The sequence below is a fragment of the Myxocyprinus asiaticus genome, chromosome 49, assembly GCF_019703515.2.
Source record: "Myxocyprinus asiaticus isolate MX2 ecotype Aquarium Trade chromosome 49, UBuf_Myxa_2, whole genome shotgun sequence".
Lineage (NCBI taxonomy): Eukaryota > Metazoa > Chordata > Actinopteri > Cypriniformes > Catostomidae > Myxocyprinus > Myxocyprinus asiaticus.
In genome coordinates, this window is record NC_059392.1 from 25,143,154 (window position 1) to 25,166,749 (window position 23,596).

A 23,596-nucleotide genomic window follows, 5' to 3' on the forward strand; every position below is an offset into this window, starting at 1 on the left:
CTCTTTATCGCTCTCCCCAATGCTTACTGCAATTAGAAACAGGTGTTAGTCATTATCGGGCTCAGGTATATGCACCTTTACCGCTTTCTCTCTCTCCGGACGAGTGCTCGACCACGCCCCCACTGCTACAAACTTTAATAAAGGATGCTTTAAAGATATAATGGTGGGTTGTTTCATTTCTAAATGTTTTATAATCGTTTTATCTTGATTATCTTCTTTTGATAATCGTTAGAAGCCAAAATAATAATTGTAATTTTATTAATTGAGCAGCCCTACATTATGATAACATTTGAATCTTGAGTGAACTATTCCTTTAATTTTCTTGCTTGCCGGGGCAAGTGCTGAGTTTACAGAGGCAGGAAAGACCTATAATATCTATTAGCACAGCAGGTCAGTAGTGATGTAGTAATGGAAGGTAACCAAGACTGTTCAAATAGATCTTTCTTAAACTTTTTCTAACCACAACCTCGTACACTCCCTAGACCTACATTTCACCACCCTCCATAAATAGTAAAATGCTACAAGAATCCAGCTCTATCTATCATTCATTCATCATTCATCCCAAATATTCATCACGGCTCTACCATTCAACACAACCCAATGAAGAAGAGACCATTAATCCACATTACAGTGATGAAGCTCCTGCCTCAGCCCTTCCTTTGTCAAGGACGCAATAGAATGACCAGCCAAGTATTTGTTACCCTCATAGCATTTAATATGCCCATGTCTAAAATATATCAACCAAACACATAAAAATAAACCTAAGCTTTAACCACTAAAGATGAGCTCAAACAGGTGCACAGAGTATGAGTGGCAACACATCTCTACATAAACTAGCTTCTCAAATAACTATGAGGCATTGAATAATGGAATATATTTTAAGAGACAGTATTTTTAGTGAGTAAGAGCTTTTCTTTAAATATGCTGCACATGACGTACTTGGTCTCAGAGGCCTTAACATCAAATCACGGGATGAGAGCAAAACAGAGGGATGATCAATCATCTCAACAGTGGACAGTGAAATCACAGAGCGAGGCTTAGAGGGATATGAAAATGGGCAGCAGTCCTCATCAGAAATATAACTGTCACACATTCACACCTCTTTTGCCTCATGAGGCACCATAAACCATGGTTCTGCTTGAGAGGGAGATTATCGTCTGCTTCAAGGAATAGTTCACCAAAAAATTAAACTTCTGGCATCATTTACTGACCCTCAGGTCATTCCAAACCTGTATGACTTACTTTGTACTGCAAAACACAAAAGGAAATAATGTAATAAATGTCTGATGGCTGAATTCAATACAATGGCAGTACATAAGGACGTCATGACATTTGGTTTCCAGACAAGCAAAAACCAATGATGTTTTATGTTTTCGATGATGCCACTATATTGGATATCAGAGCTGCTTATATACTTTATTAATTATTTGTATTGAGAGTGAAAAATAACTTAAATTACGGTCAGTGTATTATATAAATTGATTGTACGCCTTCAGAAGACTTACTATAAGATGCGTGAGTTGCATGGACTACTTTCATAACACTTTTGGGTGCTTTATTATGCATTTCTATGGTGTAGTTCGGTGCAGATTCAAAGGATAAAGGTGGGGAGTTAACAGTTCTGGATCCTAAGAAAGAATGTCACAGCTAAAGAATGACCTTGCTATTGCAAATCAGTTGAGCAGTAATCCATCTCCCTTTGTGAAGTGATTAAACATACAAGGACATGGACATACATTGCAAAACATGCGCTCTGGTTGTGTTCTTCCCATTCAGACTCGCACATCCTGGGGCGTTTGTCATTCTTCAGTAACCTTAAGCTCTCACTGTCACATCTAGTTTAGCTTAACAACCAAGAAGACCCAATTATCATGACTGTTTTAGGTTAATATTAACAGTATTCAGACACTAAATGCAGCTGCAAAGCCCAAACATTACAGAGTCATATGGTTAATATCACTCATCACTAAGCTAGGAATGTTTGGAGAGATCCAAGGAGTTTCTCTCTCTATCCTTCACTTCTCCATTCCCCAGCGTCCATCCGTGAGATGACATTCATCAGCCCATGCTCTGACTGGAGGTCTGTGGGGACAGAAGCTCCAAACAAACCAAATGTATCACTAACTGGGAAGAAGCAGGAGGACATGTCAATCACACAGTGGCCAATGGTGAATCCGCATGTGCTTGGAAACAGCATCCAATAATAACACATCTAACACTTCATCAGCTCTAATATTTTTAACATTTTATGTTTATGAGTAGAACAGCTGGTAGGACCACAGTGAGTCTGGGGCAGTCTAATTTCAAGTCATGTTAAAACCAAGCAGAAAATGCATCTGAAGCGCTCACCCTTGTTAAAATCCCAGAATTGCTTGTTTTAATTGCTGGTTACCAGCACGGGATTCTAATGTGTAGGTGTCCCCACCAGCCCTAGACTCCCATGGTCAACCAGCTTTATCAGAAACACAATGCTGATCAACCAGCTAGACCAGCAGCTCCCAGCATAAACCAGCATGGACAACAATAAACACTGACACTGGTCTAAGCTGATTTTCAGCAGGGAAAGGTGTCTAGATGTGTGTTGATTTCTATCAGGAAGACTTGCAGACTTGAGTGAAATTCAAGATGACATTTGTTTGATGAATATAAAACAGAAAATGTAATGTCTCTCTTTGGCATAAGCCCCGTCTGGCGGTCCGAAGAAGTTGTACTCGGAACTGTCATATCCTGCCGGAGATAGGAGGCAGGGGGGAGGAGCCTACCCCTGTGCAGGACGGGACTCAACTGGTGGTGGTGGGGTGGTCGAGGTTGCCGTGTTAGCACAACTGAAACAGCAATGTGATAGAATGTGAGCAGACTTATAAAGCAATGGCTTACATGTGATTGGCTAGGAGTTACCTAGCTAATGGTGCGATGATGTACAGCTGCTAGTCTTCCCACTAGAACTACGCTGCGCTTACATTTCCAGGGGACTCTTAGCCTCTGGGGTATAAGTAAGGAGAAAAAGACCAGCAATGGGCTGCTTAGACTTCAAATACAATGATCTATTCCTGTAATAAGAATGTTAGTACTTACAGTACAGAGAGTTGCCAGCAGATTTTGTTTGCTACCAAAAACTTTGTTTGGGTCTGCAATCAACCAAAATGTTCAAACATACAAGCACATATGTTCTTACGCCCATTCCAGGCCAACACCACAGTCCAAACCTTAATATCATGAATATAATATCAGTCAAAATCTCTCTGTCTCACTCTTTTATTCCCTGTCTCCTGATAGAGGCGTGGTGGTCTGTCTCAGGCACACACGTTTTGTTTCCACGAGTACACGTGAGGTCATCTTCCCTCCACGTGCCGTCAATCACTAACAAACCTGTGTCTGCAGAAGACTAAACTTTTGGGTTAAAACCAGATTCATTGGAAATTAAAAGACAAAAAATATCAGCTGGTGTTCTCTTTTTCTTTTCTTTCCTATTTTACCAGTCTTGTTCTAATATTAGCCAAGATGCTGGGCCTATAATTGAGAGCAGAGAAAAGTACTGACAGATCAGGAAGGAGAAAGTGGTTGGGATTGCAGCCTGAGGTAGACCACTTTGACAGCAGGGTAAACACACTTTGCCTGCACAAATAACTCTCATACATCCTGTTACCCACAGTGCTGATCTTTGCTTCAATGTTACTAAAACATTAAAATTGCACTCAATAACAATAGTCAATAAGCCTGCTAAAAAGATCAGCTTACTGTACACCAACATGGATTTTCATGTTGGTTATGGCTGGTTTGTGCTGGTTAGTGATGGTCTAGTGCTGGTCTAGCTTGTGGGCCAGAAAATCCAAATGCTGGTCAACCATCTTGGTCTTTTTGGTAACACTAGTTGACCAAGGGAGTCTTACTGGTTAATCTAGTTAAGAAGCCTGATGGGAACACCAGCATACCAGGATCTACATTATATCCAAAACACAACATATGCTGGAGATCATCAGTGTTAGTCTTTTCGTCGGACGCATCTGGACGGGCTCACACTCAAAAGTGTATAGCTAAATCCCAAATGACGCACTTTAAACTGTGCACTTGCACTCGGCCATCTAGTGTATGAGCCTGAAAGTGTAACATTGTCTCAAATGGAACACTAAAAGTTTTTTACTACACGGAAGCATGCTCCATTTTTCAGCTGACAGAAGTGACGTTTTAAACTAGTTTTAGCACATTAGCCAACCTCAGTCCAAAATGTATATCTTAAATAATGTACATATTCAAACAGTGTGGGGTGATGGTAAAGCATTCAACTTAAATTTGCAAGGTTCCATCTTAACATGCATTTCGGTAGTTGCCACATTCACCATTAATTAGGCTACAATTGTTTTGACAAGCTAGCATTGCGGCCAGGTAACCCCACCCTTTCCGATACGTATGGAAAACCACAGAAGCTGAATCGAAGAAGAAACATTTTATACTCGAGTACACATCATCCGGGTACTCATAGTACTCTTCGTTTAATCTTTCAGTGTGAACTCACTACTCACACTACCAAATGCCGTAGAATAGAGCAGAAGCATGCAACTGTAAATGCAGCAAATATTTTGAAAGGCTAGAGCACTCAACCATAATAGCACATGCGCTAGAATTTAGTCTCAGAGTTTCGAAGATGAGGAACATTCAGTATGAGTGTTCTGCTTCATCTAATTATCTGCTTAAAGGACTAACAATGTCAATACTAATGTCAAACAGTGTTTGGCCTTTGTGTTAAGAATTTTGGCTTGGGAAAAAGTACACTGCATTACGGATTGTCAAACTAAAGGTTTACATGAATTGCATATTCTATAATTTACAGATGGGATGACAGAGGTAAGATGGGAAGAATGGAGAGATTCAGCAAGGAAAGAGAGAAACAAAAAAGCAGAGAACCTGTATAAATTCCAGCATGGAGCACAGCAGGAGACTGCCTTCCCATACCTTTCCATAGATTCACAAGCTCAGTGACCTACAAATCTCAGCATTTAGGTTTTTAACAGAACTGGAACACTATGTTGATCTACAGCCAAATACACACACGCATATTCACAGTCAGGTACATACACACAAACATATGGATCAGGAATTCCTATAAACCCTAAGTGTTAGGATATGATCTTGTTCTGAGCCAAGACATTGGACCCCCTGCTGAGCAAAGCAACCAAAACAAACTCAGGGATCTTTGGCTAAGATGACTGAATGACTCAGATCTGCTGTGGCTTTGCATTCTCCAACCTTGTTTATGCTTTTCACATTCACACATGCATGACCGCAGACAAACTTTGCTTTACTCTATACCCAGGAAAAGGTAGTTGGATCATACACAATGTGGATAAAACAAGACAAACACCACACAACCAGTATCTAGACTTTCTGTGTGTCTCTGGCTCTAAACTGCACTCTATCATTTGATTACAGTTGATAACAGTTAATCAGATTTAATAACTTTATTAAATTAAATTGCATTTAAGAGGTAAGAGGTGAAGAGTGTTTTGGTTGTGCAGCGAGACTGACACAGGGAGATAGAAAGAGAGAGATGCTAAAGAATGTCACAGCATCGCTGGACTAGGGTTAGCATGAAAATGTTGCTGGAAATTCAACGAAACAAATATTAAAGCTGCACTACGTAAGATTTTTTTGGTTACAATTTAAAAAATCCATTATTGTATAAGTACATAAAAAATCAGTGTTCAAAACCTTGTCCTTGTCTTACCCCAATTCACTATGTTAAGCCTACAATAATGATTTTTATTTTGAGCTGTTGGGATTGGTGCAAAATCACAGGCTTACTTCATTCATCCTTGTGTGTTTACGTCAAGTTTGTAAAAACAGAAAAGAAGGACCAGCTACTATGTCGTGTGTGTAACAGCTGGGGAATCTATGGCTGTTCTGTCAGTCGCAGTTCAGGACAGCAGTGGCAGGACATCAGTCTCCGGCTTGATATTTTCTGTTACCTGTTTGGCGAAGCTATTTACTTGCTATAATGCTTGGATTTGTTTTCTGGTAATGTTGTTTAAGCTTATATTGGTTGTCATGCTTTAAGGAATCAAACATTACGAGGGGGATATTACACCGATCGCGATGTGTTTAGTTGGATATGTTTTCTCTGTAAAGTTACTCTTACATGTTTACAAATGTTCATGATTTATGAGTATTTTATAACACTGCAATTTCAAGATTCCCTAAGTGTGTGTGTGTCTCCAAGTGTGTGTGTGTGCCGCTGTCTTATTTCTTTTACCCCAGTCGCAGAAATGCACAAGTTGTTGTCACTTTCCAGTTGACAATCTAAAAGCCACTATTAGTACAAAGTAGTTACCTATGAATGTATGCTCATCTCAAGATGTTTATAATGTACCGATTTCATAGCCCAGTAATGCATGTATAAATTTTTTTCAGCATTTAACCATCTCTCTATTATAACTTTAAAATAAATTAAGGAAGGTTTTTATTATTGCATTCGTTGTATTGCATATTTCTGCATATTATTTTCATGTTTAATAAAGTATATTTCATCACCATTATTATTGAATCCTCGTTCATTGTTTTTAAATTGCGGTCATTGTAACGATGCGCTGGCAATGAAGAAGACAATGGAGTGAAGAACCCAAGTGCAATTTTATTTACAAAAGTGAAATCCAAAAAAACCTAACTATAAACATGAACAAAATACAAAACATGAAATTGACTATAACATGACTTGACATAAACTTGACTTGACTTGGCATGACTTGGCATGACTTGGCATGACTTGGCATGACAACGTTACACCAAACATAACCAAAGTTACATTCAACAATACCTGACAATGGACAAAGGAAAACCTGAGGCTTAAATACATGAACATGGGAGAACACATGACAAAGATAACCAATAAAACCTGAGAACTCTAAATAAGATAACGAGACAATAAACCAATGAAAACAAGACACATGAACATGGAGGGAAAACATGAAATCACATGACAAGGTAACACATGACATGAAACAGGAACTAAACTTTTCAAAATAAAAGACATGAAATACATGAACACACACATTAAACATTACAGTCATAGACCTATATACCTTTTTCACACTCCGGGTTTTGGAATGCAGAAGTAAACGTTTGCAGGGTAAACTTCGACAGCGGTGAATGGGAGATCACAGCAAATATTATTTTCACTTATCCATTTGCTTCAAGAGCAAAGGAAAAAATCCACTATTACATTTGAATGACTTTCCAGAAGAGGAAAAAAATAGAGAGCAGTGGATTAAGACAATCAGATGGGAGAAGATGCCAAATTTACTGTAACTCTCTCAGCAGCTAAAATAGAATCTCCCTCGCAGCTGTGGTAATTAATTTTTTAAAACTAATTCCAGGTTAATAAAACACAAAGCATAATGTTATAAATGTACACTCAATCTTTAAAAAATTGATCATATAAAAAAGTTTGCAAGATTTACTCTGCTAAATAAGGCGTAAACGCGTCATCATAGTGTGTGGAAAAAGATCTATTGTAGTATTACGATTCACGGGTATTGTCCACTGAGGCTGTAGATGGTAAAATAAAAAGAAAGTCTTCAATTGAACTCATTTCAGCCATATCACGAGTTTCACCTCTTAAATTCATATGTGTAGTACAATACACACATTAAAGGAATGTTCCGGGTTCAATAAAAGTTAAGCTAAATCGACAGTATTTGTGGCATAATAATGATTACCACAAAGATTAATTACGACTCGTTCCTCCTTTTCTTTAAAAAAAAGCAAAAATCGAGGTTATAGTGAGGCCCTTGTCACGGTCCTGTCACTTTGTCAGGTTGGGTTTTTGTCTGACGGGACCGTGACATCATCGCCCCATATTCCGTCTTCTGTTTCGTGTCCTGTCTTTGTGTTGAGAGCACGGGTCCGGGTGTGAGTTACCGCCGTGCGCTCTTTGTGATGTCACGTTCCTGTCACTCTATCAAGTTGGGGTTTTGTCTGACGGGACCGTGACATCATCATCCCATGTCTTGTATTTCGTGTATGTTCTTTGTGTGAGTGCACAGGTCCGGTTGTAAGTTACCGCCATGCGCTCTTCGGTCTATCTTGTTTCGTGTTCGGAGCATGGTGTCTGGATCCTGACTTCCTGTATGGATCGGTTTCAGTCTGTGTCTGTTCAGTTGTGTTTGTTTTGGTCTAATTCTGTTGATGTTTCTCCCTCATGTGTTTCAGGTGCCACTTGCATGCGGAATCAGTTTTTCCATGGGAACCCTGATTGTTTCCATGGGAACGCTGATCATGCCAGCTTTAAGCTGGCGAGCGGCACCTGTCCCTTGTTTGTTCCTGCCTATTTTGATCCCCTTCATGTGTCATGTTCTTTGCTGGATTGTTGAATGTAATTTAATGTTGAATGAATGTAGTCTGTAGCGATTGTTGTTTGATGTGAAGTACTTGCCTCACTCTCTCTGAGTGTATCTGTTTGGTCGTCCGTCACTGCCCGCTTGTCGAGATTGTGGTAGCCTTCCAGTTTGCTGTATGCTTGTTATCTGCACTCACGAATCTTCAGTGGAGGATTCCACGTCTCTGCCCACGTGTCGTATACATAGTTTGCATGAGTGGCGCGCTGCAAATGTGAGCACTTGTGAATGTGTGAAGACAGTGTTGTGCGACGCCAGCTGCGCGTACCTTTTAATCCTCCTTGGCTCATACAGGGAAAACAGTCATGAGCATCAAGTGCTCTGTTTAAAGCAGATGACAGCAAACAGAGCACAAATTCACTTTGTAGTGTGAGGCACAAACAGAGTACATATTTAATTAAATAGCAGCCTTTGCGGTTTAATAATCACTATGAGTCACGTAACGACCGGCTTCTACTTCGGTGGCTTCTTCTTCTTCTTTGGTGGTACGACTGGTGTTTTCCAGAGTGGGAAGCTCATCATAACATCAGAGCTACTTGGTCATAACACAGAAACACTTCAAAATAAAAGCTCCACCAAAATAAAAGCTCAATTTAAATTAAAAAAGTATGACAGAAATGTAACATTCACTGATACACTACTACTACAACTAATAATAATAATAATAATATTAAATCAGTAGTAATGGTATTATATTTAAGCAATATCTTACATCTGTGATACTCTATACTGCAGCACTTTATTTGATCAAATATAACTCCAATGAATTTTAGATTGTGCTGTGAGGTTCTGAATAATATTATGTTTCATTTGATTAAAGTTTTAATGAATTTATTTATTTAAACACCATTTTCATGATAAAATTGAAGTAAAAAAAATACAGGTATTGGACTCTGTATCGGCAAGTACCCAAAAAAAAAAAAGAATCTGTACTCATACTTGGTCTAAGAAAAAAATGTTATCTGGACATCCCTAGTCTTATGGTTATACTTTTGAAAAAGTGAGTATTTTAATGTTAAAAAATTGGTCCCCATTCACTTCCATTGTAAATGCCTCGCGGGAAACCTTGATTTTTGCTTTTTTTAAAGAAAAGGAGGAACGAGTAAAAATAAATGTTTGTGCCACAACATTATGCCCCTAATTATAAGACCAGTAAAAAGTCTTTTGACCCCCTAAAAAAATCCTATGATGCAAAATAATTCAAAAGGGCAAGAACAGAGCTGCCATACACACAGGATATCCACTGCCTTCTCATAAATAGTCACAATGTGTGTCATAATAAATCCTTCACCACTCCCAAGGGGCCAGTGTTTTTGTATGCGTGCCCTTTGACTGTAAAGTGTGATGCTAACGGGTCACTTACCATCATGGATTGAGATCACAGTGACACATGATAGCTACAAATTCCCAGAAAACGCCACTGTTTTTAAGAGACACACAAGTTCAGGAAAGTTCTGAAGAGGAGGTGGTTAAAGAAGGAAACCTAATTACCTCTGCAGTAAATCCTAAGTGTGAACTAACAGTCAGAAGTGTGTTGTCAGCTGTTTTCTGAAACCTTCTGGCCAGTAAGTACCCCAAGAATTCCATGCAAAGCAGCAGGCCAGGAAGGAGAACCTAAAGCTTTGAACTCACGTCCAGACATCCTGGGAAGCTTTTAACACTAAATAACCAGTTCAAAACATTAGGGTTCTTAGAAAGTTCGTTCTTCAAAACAATCCTGAAAACGTTCAGGTTGTCCTCTGTACAAATCTAGGGAGGCAGAAAACACACGATTTGAAACACACTCAAGAGATCTCTTCTCGGTGGGTACAATTCTTTATGAATCAACTTGTCTTTGTGTTTACCTGTTAGTCCAAACAGCACATCAGCGGGACACAAATGAGTTCTTTTTCATTTGCAATAAATAGGCTATGTCTTGAGCTGTTGCCTCTAACAGAATGTTCCTTACAAAAAATCTAGAGTTCTGGCAAACTTCACAAATGTTAAAAAAATTATATTCACATGCAAATGAGCTTGCTATTCGCCACAAATGTTTGCCAGAAGTTTGCAGCTCTTCACCAGTAGTGGGGAACCTGCAGCAAAACCTTTGGTGACAATGAAAAGTTTGCCGCAAAGCTCATTTACATATGAAAATTAAAGAGTGGCAAATTTGCGGTAAGTGTGCAGCAACTCAAGATTTTTATGTGCCTTCTTGTTGTAGCTGAGGTAATTACATCTAAGCAACTTGGTCACAGCTCAATGTAATGGTGACATTTTGACTAGTTGTAGACCAATATATTGGCCAGGATGATTCATCGGCCAATATTTGACCATTTTGCAATCATCGGCATTGGCCGATAACTGCGTTTGCTTGGCCGATTAACAGAAGAGTTAACATTCCCTTGTCAGTTCCAAAATCTACCTATAGATTTTTCAATTTCTGTTTTCAAGGTTTTCTCTTTTCAAGTTTATGCAAATGTGAGTAAATATTGCATAAAATAAGTGTTTGTTTCAGTTTAGACATTTTGTGTACATCTGATTTGCTGTTGTTGAATTGTATTACGTTTATCGCCATTTATATCGGCCATCCTGCTCTCTAGATATTGGTATTGGCATCGACCATTGAAAAACCCATATCGGTTGACCACTAATTGTACTCAAGGTGCTTTTACTATTCACCTTTTAGCATTCACACATGCACATACAGATCAGAACTGTTCACAAGACGGCCATGAGGTCATCGTCTCCAGAGGAAGAGAAAACGCCTTAGTCTGTGTGGATTACAAACTATAAATAGTGAATTATGAGTTACACAGTTTTATTCAATGCCTAAACTGGAGGGCAAACAGTAATATTGGACATGTGTCTCCTGTGAGGACAAAAAGCAACAACCAGAGTGGTCTGGCACCTGCTCTGAATCCTCAGCAGCTCTTGCTAATAACTCAATAACCTCATCATGTTTGTTTTTTCCCCCAGTATAGGACAGCTTTGCATTTGGTAATGTAATTATTAAATGCTGTAGGCCAGGGATAACTTCATTTCATCATTTGTTTTGAATTACTATGGTGAAATTTCATGTTAAATTATCTAACTAGTTTGATAGTTAGATAATTAAATGCAGGTAAAAGTATAAAATGCCAATTCTAATGAAGTTCATGACAACTGTTTAGAAGAGTAACAACTGTGTAGGCCAGCCAACCTGCAAATGATTAATCAAACTGTGCACATTGTTTATTAGTTTAAAAATAAAATCTAGCCCTCAAGAGGTAAGATATAGATATTGAATGTTTTCTATGTTATTTCCTCATCAATTAGATGACCACACTCATGACTTGAGAATTTCCACTATTTCATGTTACCAGGTTTTTTAATGCACAATGGGCTTCACATAGCAAACACAGGAAATAAATAACCACTATATGTTACTTGTGCAGAAACAAGTCTATCTTCATGTAAATGGCTCTCTCTGGTGGATCTAAAGAGCTGCTGATCTGGTTTTAGAGTTCAGATTCTAGAAGCAGTAGCAGACTGACATTGAGCATAGTTTTACAATTAAAATAGATGGTGGTTGAATAAATGGTTATTTAATAAATTATTTACACGTACTTTTAGATAATTGTTTTCAATATAAAAAAAAAAATATATAAGACTATTCTGGGAAACTGGCTGTATGAACGTATCATTTACACAGTCATTCCAATAATAAGTATGTATCCCGGTCTCCCAAAACATAAAATAGTACATCACTTCATCCTCACGAAAAATTAACAAAGCAAATAGATTTAATATTAAACAAAAAAGTGAGCATCTGCGAATTGAGAGCCTCCTGTTTCTCTCACGCCTTCCCTCGCCCTTAATTGTTCCCAAATTGCGTAAGGCAGTAACGACTACTTTTCAACAGTAGACGAAAATCTCAATCATCCAGATGAGTTATGAAAGCACTAGAAAATATTCGCAATTGCATACTTAACATACTACTCTTACTACTTTTGCTATTTCAGTCTATGGCAGAAATAAGAGTAGTATGGTAGTATTCCATTACCAGAGTGTTAATTCTGACACCTCCAGTTCGAGAAAACAGTACATCATGTTTATTCCTAAGAAATATGGCAAATTATTAAAAATACTGACTGCTTTAGTAGTATTAAAATAATATAGGCTTTTATTGGACTTTATCCTTGTACACCAGCAGGCACTGTATTAAGCAGAACATAACCTTTTCAAATGAACAATGTTTTTGGTTGTTATGTCTAAAATTCAAGCATCTGAATTCCACTTCGTCTGCAATAAAGAAAGCAAACATCGCGTGATCTTCCGTGACTGATGTAGGTTCAGCACACGACAGGAATCACAAAAGTGGCCGGATTGACGGCTCTCTTTTCAACTCCTCCCCTGACTGCAACCGGCAAATCTCGCCGATTGGCAAATTGAGATGCAGTCGAACACACCTACAGTCGGAAGTGGTGGCAAAAAGACTAGGGCGAACAGTAAACCAAACCTATATTATGCTGCGTTCCATTCAAAGTCAGATGTGGGGTATTCCTTCTTGATATCTCAGATCTTTGACCATAAAGGAATTCCACTGCCAGATGCCCGTAAGATGACATGTAAGGAAACAAAACTGCAACGCTCCCGTTAGCTTAGCAGGTGTTCGACTGTTACCAGAGATGTCTCATAGCAACCCAATTTATAAACAATGGTGCAACGCTAGCACTTGTGCTAAAGGTGTACAATTATCAAAAGAGAGTATAATTTAACATGCTTTGTACACCTGTCTCTGCAAACATTTGTTAAATCAGCTTTAATATCATGTCATTTAGGAAATACTCATTGATCGATATTATTTAATAAAGTTGCAGATTTCTGCAGGAGTTTCTAAGTTAGAAGTCCCACTTCAAGTGGCGTTCTATTGCACTTTTCAGGTAGGAAGTTGGAAATTCACACTTTTCCAACAGTCCTCCAAAAGTTAGCTGTTACCTTTAAATTGTCTGGTTGAGCTAAATGAAAGGCCCTGCTGTGCTGTTGGCTGTCAAAATCGCAATGGCAGAAACCGAGGGCTTCACTTTTATTGGATTCCCTCAACAGAGCTGACTGGACTGAGGAGATCATTTCCAACCCAACATTTGCAGCGAACATTTTATTACAGGTATGTTATCAACTCATATCATTATAATAATTGTATAGCTGAGAATATTTCTGTATTATTTATGGCTTTGTGTAGTACTTTCTTTTAATCAATGATTACAATTAGCCATGTTACTACCAATAGTGTACCCAAACCTAGCTAGCTTTGAACTTGAAACAAAATTTAGTCTATATTACCTTTTAGGGATTTTAGTTTTACTATAGTAGTATTGTAATTTTTTTGCTGAAACCATGGTTTTGATACAATTAACCATGTTTTTCTATAGTAACACTATAGTATCCATGAAGAAACCATGGTTTTACTACAGTAATACTGCAGTAAGCATTATTGTGGTTACTATGGTTTTACTACATACCATGGTTAAACTATGGTTACTGTAGTAAAACCATGGTTAATTTTTGTAATCGCTGCAATTTAGCTTCTCTCTTAGCATTCATGAATGGACAGGGGATATCAAGATTTTCAATGACTTAAATTTGACTTAAAATATATCTTTAGAATACTTGGAATATGACACAAAAGTTGCATAGACTACTTTTATAATGGTTGCTTTTGGGTCCTTTTCTACACTTTAAAGTGAAGCACTATCCACTGCCGTTTTTATTTAAAGACGGACCACGATATTCAGTAACTGTCAAGGTTCAGCCACTTCTGTTGTTTTTTTTTTTTTATATATTTTTGTAGCTGAATTCTGACACTCATTGTTGTAGCTAATATGTAAAGCAATTATAATTTATTATTTTGGTTTAATTTGATTGTGTTATGTTGTGTTACATTGTCGTAAAATATATACGTCATAAGAGGCGGGTAATTCAGTGTGGATGGCAAAATGTCGGAAGACTTGGAGTGGAGCAAATACGATTTTTGACCACTTCATTTAACTTTATTTCGTTTGGAAAACCTTTCTTTAAAGTGGATTTAGTTTTGAATTAATCGGACCTTTATTTACTTCAATGTATCTGTCATAACATTTCGCTGGATTCAATAAAAGAAGCACATGTAAAACAACATCAAGAGTGGAATTGAAGTGCATAAAACAACCCACAGCCAAGTTTCCACGGCCGGATTGGAAGGTCGATACACTCATGTTTTGTGTTATGTTGCCATGGAGGCCATCCCCTGCCGCTGCCAGCGCTCCCGGCCACGGAGGCTGTTCCCCTGCCACTGCCAGTGCTCCTGGCCATGGAGGCTGTTCCCCTGCCACTGCCAGCGCTCCCGGCCACAGAGGCTGTTCCCCTGCTGCTGCCAGTGCTCCCGGCCATGGAGGCTGTTCCCCTGCCGCTGCCAATGCTCCCGGCCACAGAGGTCATTCCCCTGTCTGCACTACACTCACCTACACTCCTGGTTAAGGAGGTTATTGACCCCTTGCCAGCAGCCGCCGCCCAGTCTTAACAGTCTGTCCATCCCTCTGCGGCCGCGACCTGTCTGTCCAGTCCCTTTTGGCTGCTGTCCATCTTGTCCAGTATCCATTGGTCATCACTTACCTCACCCTATGTCCCACGGATACTTGCCTGTCTGCCCGGAAGCCGCCTCACTGCCTGACCTCATCCCTGTCCTCAAGCCTATTCCCTGGCCGCCCGACCCCATCCCCTTTCTGTAGCCTTTTCCCCTGGTTTCAATGGTTACTGACCTGGTCTGTGCCTCTGGCCCCACCTTTGTGTCTGTGTTATTTGGTCCTGTCTTGTGTTAGATGTTCCCCTTTTGGGATGTCAGGTGGTGTCGCTTTGAGGCTGGGTAGTGTCAGGGTTCAGCCACTTCTGTTGGTTTTGTTTATATAATTTTGTGGCTGAATTCTGACAATCCTGTTTTGTGTTATATTGTGTGAACAAATGGCTTTGTTTGGTTTTCATTGCCATTTGTTCTTGTGTCTTGTCATATGTTGTTAGAGTGCACTTGGCTTTATGTTTTCTCATTGTCATGTGCACTTGTTTCAGTTCAGTCATGAGTGATATCCCCCACCCCCGTTACCTTGTTATCAATTTATTTGCCTCACCTGCCTTCCCTCGTTACCCTCCTCATTTCCTTCCCTATTTAACCTCATTGTGTTTTCTGTCCCATGCTAGTTCGTTGTGGATGTGTCCCTGTCGTGGTGTTCGGTCTTGTCTGTTTGTATTCCTGTACTTCCCTGGAGATTCCTGTGTTGAGCGTGGACCTCAAGGCTCTCCTTCTCCAGCCCAGCCAGTTGGTTAGTTTATTCTGCCCTGGACTGTGATGTTTTCACCTACGGGGTTGTTTTGTTTGTTTTTGTTTATTTGTTGTTTAATGAAAGCCCATCACGGCAATTCTGCTCTGAGTCCTCACCTCTCTACTCCCCGCACCTGACAGTAACATCTTTTGTGTTCCACATAATAAACAAAGTCATACAGATTTTTGAAAATACATTGGGGCAAGTAAATTATAAAAGAATGATTTATTTGGGTAAACTATTACTTTAATTGCCTTATCAAGAAAACTGGCTTACAGGTCAACTATTTTGTAATGACAGTATAGTAGAACACTTAACTTCTCCACTGAGTATAAAAGTATAAATATGGAAAATGATAAATAAATATGCAAACAGCACCATAAATAAGTCAACAAAATTATTTAATTCAAGACATTGTATTTGTTTTACATGCAAATACTCTGAATTACCATTACAGCACAAATAAACCAATGACACAAGTTGATATCCATCCTTCTCACCATCTACAGTATGTAATGAGCCTGACTCATCTCATAGTATCAATGCATGTTGTTACTTAATGCTGAATGCTGAGGTGATGATCACAGTCTGAATATCCAATGATCTACTCCAGCTCTAAAGAAACATGGCATGGACATGGAAAGTGTTTAGTTTGCAGCTGTCACAAAGGAGCAGTGTTATATGATAGTATCAATGCTGTATCTGTAATATCTAATTAAAATAATAATAAATAGTCAATGATAATAATAATAGGCCTTTAAGCTAGGCTTGAAAAGTATTTGAAATGACTAGCTTGAAAGTAATAGTTGTCTTACAATTTTAAACTTTTATTGAATTTGGGGTACAGACACAAAAGTAAGGGTTTACATACATAACGTATGTACCCACAGTTTTAAAATGACTCTTTTGGTTATTACCATTGAGGACCTGTGGTAGACTGAAAGAGTCCAGATCTGTGGATGTGTAGGTTTCTTTGATTTCTGGTATGTTAACTTTCCTTAAAGAGAACTTTCTCCTGTGAAGGCCTATATCTGCTATCTGCATTGAGTCCAGAATAGCTGGTTTCTTGTATTGTAAAGATTTCAGAGTGAATAAAATGAATATCTGAATGCCCTTTGGAAATGGAAAGAAAATCCGTAATCAGTATAGATGCATTGCAGATTTAATTTGAAATCCATAAATGTTTAAACTTATTTTACAGTCAAATATTTAAATAATGCTGATGAATGAAGCCATGATGAAGAGTGTATATGCATTAACACACCTGTGTTGTGTTGCAGAGACAGAAAACCACACTAAGGATGAGGTTGAGAGTTTTTTCATGAGTGATGAGCATAATGTAGCCTATGACCCATGACAGACCAAGCATCACGGCCAGAGAGAAACTACTCAAAATCTTCTTCTTTAGAGGAGTTTGTCGTGTCCTAAATGACAGCAGTGTTGATGGTGGAACATTAAACTCTTTTAGTTGAGAACTGCCATGTTAATGTATTCATTGTAAGTGTATACTACACCAAAAGTAAATGTACATGTTTAAATTAGGGTTGGTCTTGCAGATGTTGCGAGAGAAGAACAGCAGCATTGCTGTGTTGGAGATCAGCATGATCATTAGAGGGAGCAAAAATCCCCAGAACATGGGTTTCCTCATATCAAAATCGTGTTTCTGGTCCAGGGAAGCCAGCCAACAACTGCAGCAGAGAAGAGTGACAACTAAACTACCAAAATCCCTGACAACGATGTACTGTAGCAATCATTAGTAAGAATTAAACATAAAAGAATACTGGGGTGTCGCTAATTTGACTTATTAATGTCATTGCAGAACCAAAAGGAAATTAATATGTGAAAACTGAAATATTTTGGTACTTACAACTCTTCTTGTCGATAACCTAAAGGTTTCTCCACTCTGTAGGTGGAGCCCAGTGAGATACCAACAATGACAGCAGGAAACCCTGAGACAGGAGAAGGGCACTTTATGGGCACTCAGTAATGATATGGTATATTGGAATTTGCTCATTGGACATTTGATCACCAGGAAGAAATAGGTATGGGTACTGTAAGGGATTTAACAATTCTGATTCCAGTTCCATAATGGTTTCTTAATTATCCTTTTAGTACTTTTGAGGAAGATGTGGAAATAAAAAATGCAAAGCCTGTTGTCACCCTCATGCCATCCCAGATGTTTATGACTTTCTTTCTTCTTCTGAACACAAATGAAGATTTTTAGAAGAATATCTCAGCTCTGTAGGTCCATACAATGCAAGTCAACAGGTTCCAAAACTTTGACGCTCCTAAAAGTATATAAAGGCAGCATAAAAGTAATCCATACGACTCCAGTGGTTAAATCCATGTCTTCAGAAACTATATGATTGGATTTAAGTCCTTATTTTTACTATAAATCTCCACTTTTACTTTCACATTCTTCTTTTGTTTTTGGTGATTCACATTATTCACGCATATCACCACCTACTGGGAAGGGAGGAGAAATTATAGTAAATAACTATGCTGCCTTTATGTCCTTTTTGGAGCTTAAAAGTTCTGGCCACCATTCACTTGCATTTAATGGACCAAAAGAGCTGAGATATTCTTCTAAAAATCTTAGTTTGTGTTCAGCAAAAGAAAAAAGTACACATCTGGGTAGCCATGAGTGAGTAAATGATGAGGAATTTTCATTTTTGGGCAAACTATCCCTTTAAACACACATGACACAGTAACAATTCTTGTTTCGTTTTGAGTCGGAAATGACTAAATATATGATTTGCAATTCAGTAAGTTTTTGATTCACAAAAATGAACTTGTTGAAAAGAGTTATTCATTCTGGAAGAAGCACTGTATGTTTTGCGACTTCCGCCAGAATAAGGTTAAAAAAGACTCATAAGGGTAACATGTTACTGAATTATGCTACACAGGTTGCACTGTGTGTCACTCGACGTTGTGTCGATGTAGTGACACTAGGGGTCACTCTTGGGAGCCCGAGACACCTCTGGTCTTTGATAAAAGGCCAATGAAAATTGGTGAGTGGTATTTGCATGCCTCTCCCCCGGACATACGGGTATAAAAGGAGCTGGTATGCAACCACTCATTCAAATTTTCTCTTCGGAGCCGAACGGTCATGCTCACTGAGCTGAATTCCCACGACTGTTCATTCACCTCTGCTGGATGGCGCATTTCAGTGGCTTCTCCCCCCTCTGCACTGGTGCAATGCAGAGAATGCCCCTGGGCACTTCAGCAGAAATAAAAGAGTATATTTCTCTAAAAGAGTATATTTCTCTAAAAGAGCAGCACACACGGAACGTCTTTTTAAAGACGCGTCTTTCTAAAGATGCTTTTCCAATTGTGTGTTATTCCTGGTTGCGCTCATTATCTCTCGTCTTCTGACGGTCACGATCACTGTCTTTCGTGTCTAGGCACTGCTCACACGGAGACAGCGTTCGTGGATGGTCATGTTCTCATTGCGAGGACATGTCCATGGCAACGTTGCGGTCGCGGCTCCCCTTCGTAAGAAAGCAAGCCACCCCAGAGGCTCCCCGCCTCGGTCCTCTTACCCACGGGTATAAGGCCAGCGCGGCTAGCACTGTGGGAGATTTGGGGACCCCAATGGGACCGCCGGGTATCCCCCTGCGGACCTCCCATTCCCCAGCATGCTCGTCTGCCCCAATCGGGCTTCCGGATGAGTCCGCCGGCTCGTCTCACGGTGAGTTCGACCTCTTATTCGGAGCCCGCGAAAGTGATGAGCTCTCGAGCGCAGCATCGGAGAGCGGGCTCGTCCAGTTGGAAGCCTCAGCTGGGCTCCTCCCTTCGGGGATGATTGCCCAGTCACAGGCTGACGCAGAGATGATGACATGCTTTCCCGGGCAGCTGCTCAAATCCATGCCCCGCCCCGTTCCTATCTTCACGGGAGGCACTTTTTACTGCCCGGTCCCGATCTTTTCAGCTTCCCCATCCTCACTACCCTAGATGGTGGGGCGGACCTCACTATCCTTGCTGCCCCTATCTCCCAGGCTGGCCTATTCGGCAACACTCTCAAGTACTTTGCCCAGCAATTCTCGACGGTGGAGCAGTAGACCTGGGGAAAAGAGGCCACGACTGGGTTAAGCCTGTTTCTATCTCTTGAGTAGTCGACTTGTCCCCAAAGGGCCGTTAGACACATAACTATGTTGGGGGAGGTTACGTGTCGACCTGGTGTGCTGGCTATGAGGCACACAGTAGTCTGCCCACCACACACCACCAGTTCACGTAACACAGTTCAGCCAATTGTGGCGTTTCGTATAGGGACCCCTAGTGTCACTACATCGACTGTAGACACCTTTCAAGCTCCTGCAGCGGCCCGCTGGTTGGATGCAGGTGCCCCTCCTTACAGTTGCCCTCCTCAGTCAGTTTTCAGTCACGCCACCTTGCGTTTCAAACCGACTGATTCCACACCACGGAGGGGGGACAATTATTTCCAAGCCCAGAGTGGTGTAAGCGGCTCGAAGATCCCATTAGCCAGGGAGCTGTACACAACCCGGGGTCCACCCCCACGCATCGACTGGACTCCCTCCCCGTCGTGGTGGGGAAGAAGTCAACCTCATCGCTATAGCGATCCGAGTGACTATGATGTTTCAGATGACTTGGACGACCCGTGGTCATACCGCCACCAACACTTGCGTATCCGACAACTCAGGTCCCTCGCAGGGGACATAGAATGCTTTGACTCAAGTAATCGAGATTCAAACATGGACAATTATCTTAGGGAAATTGAGCACTGCCTGATTGACTTGCCTTACACTTCGTCGTGTGAAAAACTCAAGCTCATATGGAAGACCACGGTAAGGAGTGTCCATGCGTTCATGGAAACGCTACCGACTGGTACACGAAACCGCTACTCAGCTCTGTGTAAAGCCCTACGCAAGGAGTATTCGCTGTATAGCAACAAAGCCTCTGCTACCATAGCTGCTTTCGCCATCACCCAGAAGTCGCACGAGCCTTCGTGTGAGTATTACAGATGCCTGAGAACCACGTACTTCCAAGGAAGTAACTCACCAGGTCTGGAGGACGAATGAGCTTTCAAGTCTCTCTTCCTTCACAACCTCCACGAGTGCGTGCGATATGACGTCACAATGCACTGCAGAACGGGTAACTCCCCCATTCAGGAAATCAGAAGATACGCGCAACTGGCATGGGAGACACGCATGCGCCCTGCCTGAGGGCACGAAGGCGACGCCAGAGCCCTGGGGATCCAAGCCTCAGAATATGCAGACCTAGCATTTGAAGGCAATGAAATGCCTCGCGTTAAGGTGAATGCTAGAACCGGACACCAGAGGCGCCGATCACCCCGCCAGCAGGGTAGGCAACAGAACCAGGGGGGTGGTAACAAGACACCCCCCCAGGGTCACGGCAGGCCTAAACAACAAAATGTTTGCCAGCAGAAAGGAAAGGCGCGGTTCGAATGAAAACCCAAACAAGAAGGTGGGTGGGTAGAAAAGGTTTCAAATCCCCTCAGAGAACAAGATTTGAGAAAAGAAATGGATGATATAAGGAGATGCTTGACTGAGTTAGTAACTAAGCTTGACGTGCTCTGTTTTTCACCAGGTCCGCCGACCTCCTCAAAGGAACACGGCACTGAAACCCCGTCAGCATGACTAGACGATGTACCCCCTCCCGTTAACACCAAAGTTTACTTTGTAGGTCGGAAAAAGGGGAACAGGGTCCAAGTTGCTCCCCAAAACAGTCACTCCTAACATGCCACACCCTCCTTTTCTGACCTTCTTTGGCATTCTGTACCATAAGGGCAACACCTGACACATGGGTCATTCAGCTCCCACGCACTACTCAACACTGGTTCCGAAATAAGTTTAATGGGTTCCAAACCTTCACAGAGGTGGCTAGAGCAAAGCTCTCCCTTGGCAAACCATTATAGACAGAGACCTGCAACATAAGCATCACAAGCTACACGCAAGAGAGGTCGTCTATCACAAAACAGGTGTGGATTGACATTACCTTTCAAGGGATGATGCTAATAGACCCTGTTTACATATGTCTCATTAATACGGAACCACTGTTAGTTGGCCAGGACCTACTGAACCGATTGGCTCTGCTCATTGACTGCCGTCGTGGACACATGTGGGCTCAGGTTGACATACCGAAACCACTTGGTCCAGAAAACAGTTTGCTAGCTTCAGATGCACAAGTCGACATCGTCCAAAAATCCAGCAGAGACGACGACTCCAATAAGAACAATTACAGGGCCTGGGTAAAACCCTTCAGGGTACTATAGTCACTGTAAATTTGCACTCTGTTCTTATCAATAACACTTTGCACACTTTAGGGACTTTGTCAGAGAAGACAACTTGCATGTATCGTTAGAGATCTAATGCAGGACCTCCTCAGGGAAATTAGCTCCTCAAACAACAGTCTGAGTGGTGGAAGGATTCCAGCTTACCTGGTATCCCTAGACCTTGTCGTACAAATCCTTAGATTTGCTACTATCTCCATTGTGCACCCTTCACAGATACACCTGGCATATAGTTTTGGCATTGCAATTTCAATCCATGTAAATCCTCAGAACCTCGAAATAGGATTTATCCTCAATCTACCATCATAGGCAGAATATATATAGACTAAAGTCCATATTTAATGTTGGTTTTCAGAGAGGTAATGCACACATTCATCTCAAAACACCACCAACACTCACCTACCATGATGAGGACCCCTCGCTCTACCTTATCCCTAACATTAACGTGTATCAAGACAAAAGACATTCATTGGGTTTGTCCAAATGCAACCCCTTTGTTAGAGAGGTGACTAACTACCTCTGCGGCCTAAGAGCCGAATTACCTGAACAAGTGTCAAGGTAGCATGTCCATCAAAGATGAAGGAGCAGAGACAAGGGTAGAGTGAGCAGGCAATCGCTGGCTTGTTAACACACCAGCCACCGAAGTCCCAATGACAAACAACCGCCATGATACAGCCATTAAACTAACATTACCAAACCAAACGGTGTTCTTAACGGTTCCCCAAGGAGCCACCGTGCACATTGACGATATTGTCCTCCATCATCTCAACGTCGACAAACATGACGCAGAAATTGAGATCATGGACGCATTTAGAGGTCACAGCCTCACCATTTGATGACACCCTTCAACAGCAGCTTCAGGCTGAAGGGACGAAATTAGTGAAGTTCAGTCTCAAACCGACTGGCTTGACCACTATATTTCCTAGTCACATAAGCAGATCATCATCTTACCAAGAACACCCTATCAGTTTGATTGCCTCTGGCTCCTCCTTAGTAGTTGGATCATCGCAATTATTGCACACGCCATGTACAGGTACATTCAACACCCACAGGCCAGACTGGACTCACTCCTCGTACAGCTGCATTTTACACACCAGTCTGAGCCTATCCCACAGGTTAACCTTTTAACCTTTAACCCTCCTTTCCTCTAACTTTTTGTTCCTAGTAACCAATGTCAGGTTCTAATTTGATTTTGTGTTATGAACAAAGAACAACAAAGGATTGTGTTACGGTTAATTCTGTGCCTTCCAATAACTTGAAATGTTTATGTGTGATGAATGTAGTTTTAGTTTTAGCTAGAAGTTCTATGCCCAGATGTGCCTCGATCTCTGTCCAGACGATAAAGCCTCTGTGAATTCTAATGAACTGTATGGACTGTGCAACCATTTTCTTTCCTATCAGGAATACATGGATGGCGTAACCCACAGGTTACTGTGAACCGACAAGAACTGTTCGGCCCTTCAGTTGCTCTAAAGATGCTGGACAACAACCAACTCTTCAGACCAAAGGGGGGAAAGTGGCCTCATGTATTCAGATAGAAGACAAAGGCAGGCCTAACACAGTCATAAAACCTAACTCAGGCCCCCACATAAGTCATAAATCTTACTGATAAAAACCGTGCCAAAATC

The 23,596-nt window shown here is 40.8% G+C and overlaps 1 protein-coding gene across 1 annotated transcript in view; it reads right to left on the bottom strand.

The window, feature by feature from the left end:
* Positions 1–16,088: 16,088 nt before the first annotated feature.
* Positions 16,089–23,596, bottom strand: part of adgrg7.1 (adhesion G protein-coupled receptor G7, tandem duplicate 1) — a 44,205-nt gene continuing 36,697 nt past the window's right edge. Inside the window, exons 12-16 of the mRNA XM_051693579.1 lie at positions 17,565–17,646; positions 17,227–17,385; positions 16,962–17,121; positions 16,615–16,810; positions 16,089–16,312 (exon numbers count right to left, since the gene is read on the bottom strand). Of these exons, the coding sequence (XP_051549539.1) occupies positions 16,302–16,312; positions 16,615–16,810; positions 16,962–17,121; positions 17,227–17,385; positions 17,565–17,646 (608 nt within the window). The 3' untranslated portion in view covers positions 16,089–16,301. The remainder of the gene's footprint in view (positions 16,313–16,614; positions 16,811–16,961; positions 17,122–17,226; positions 17,386–17,564; positions 17,647–23,596) is intronic.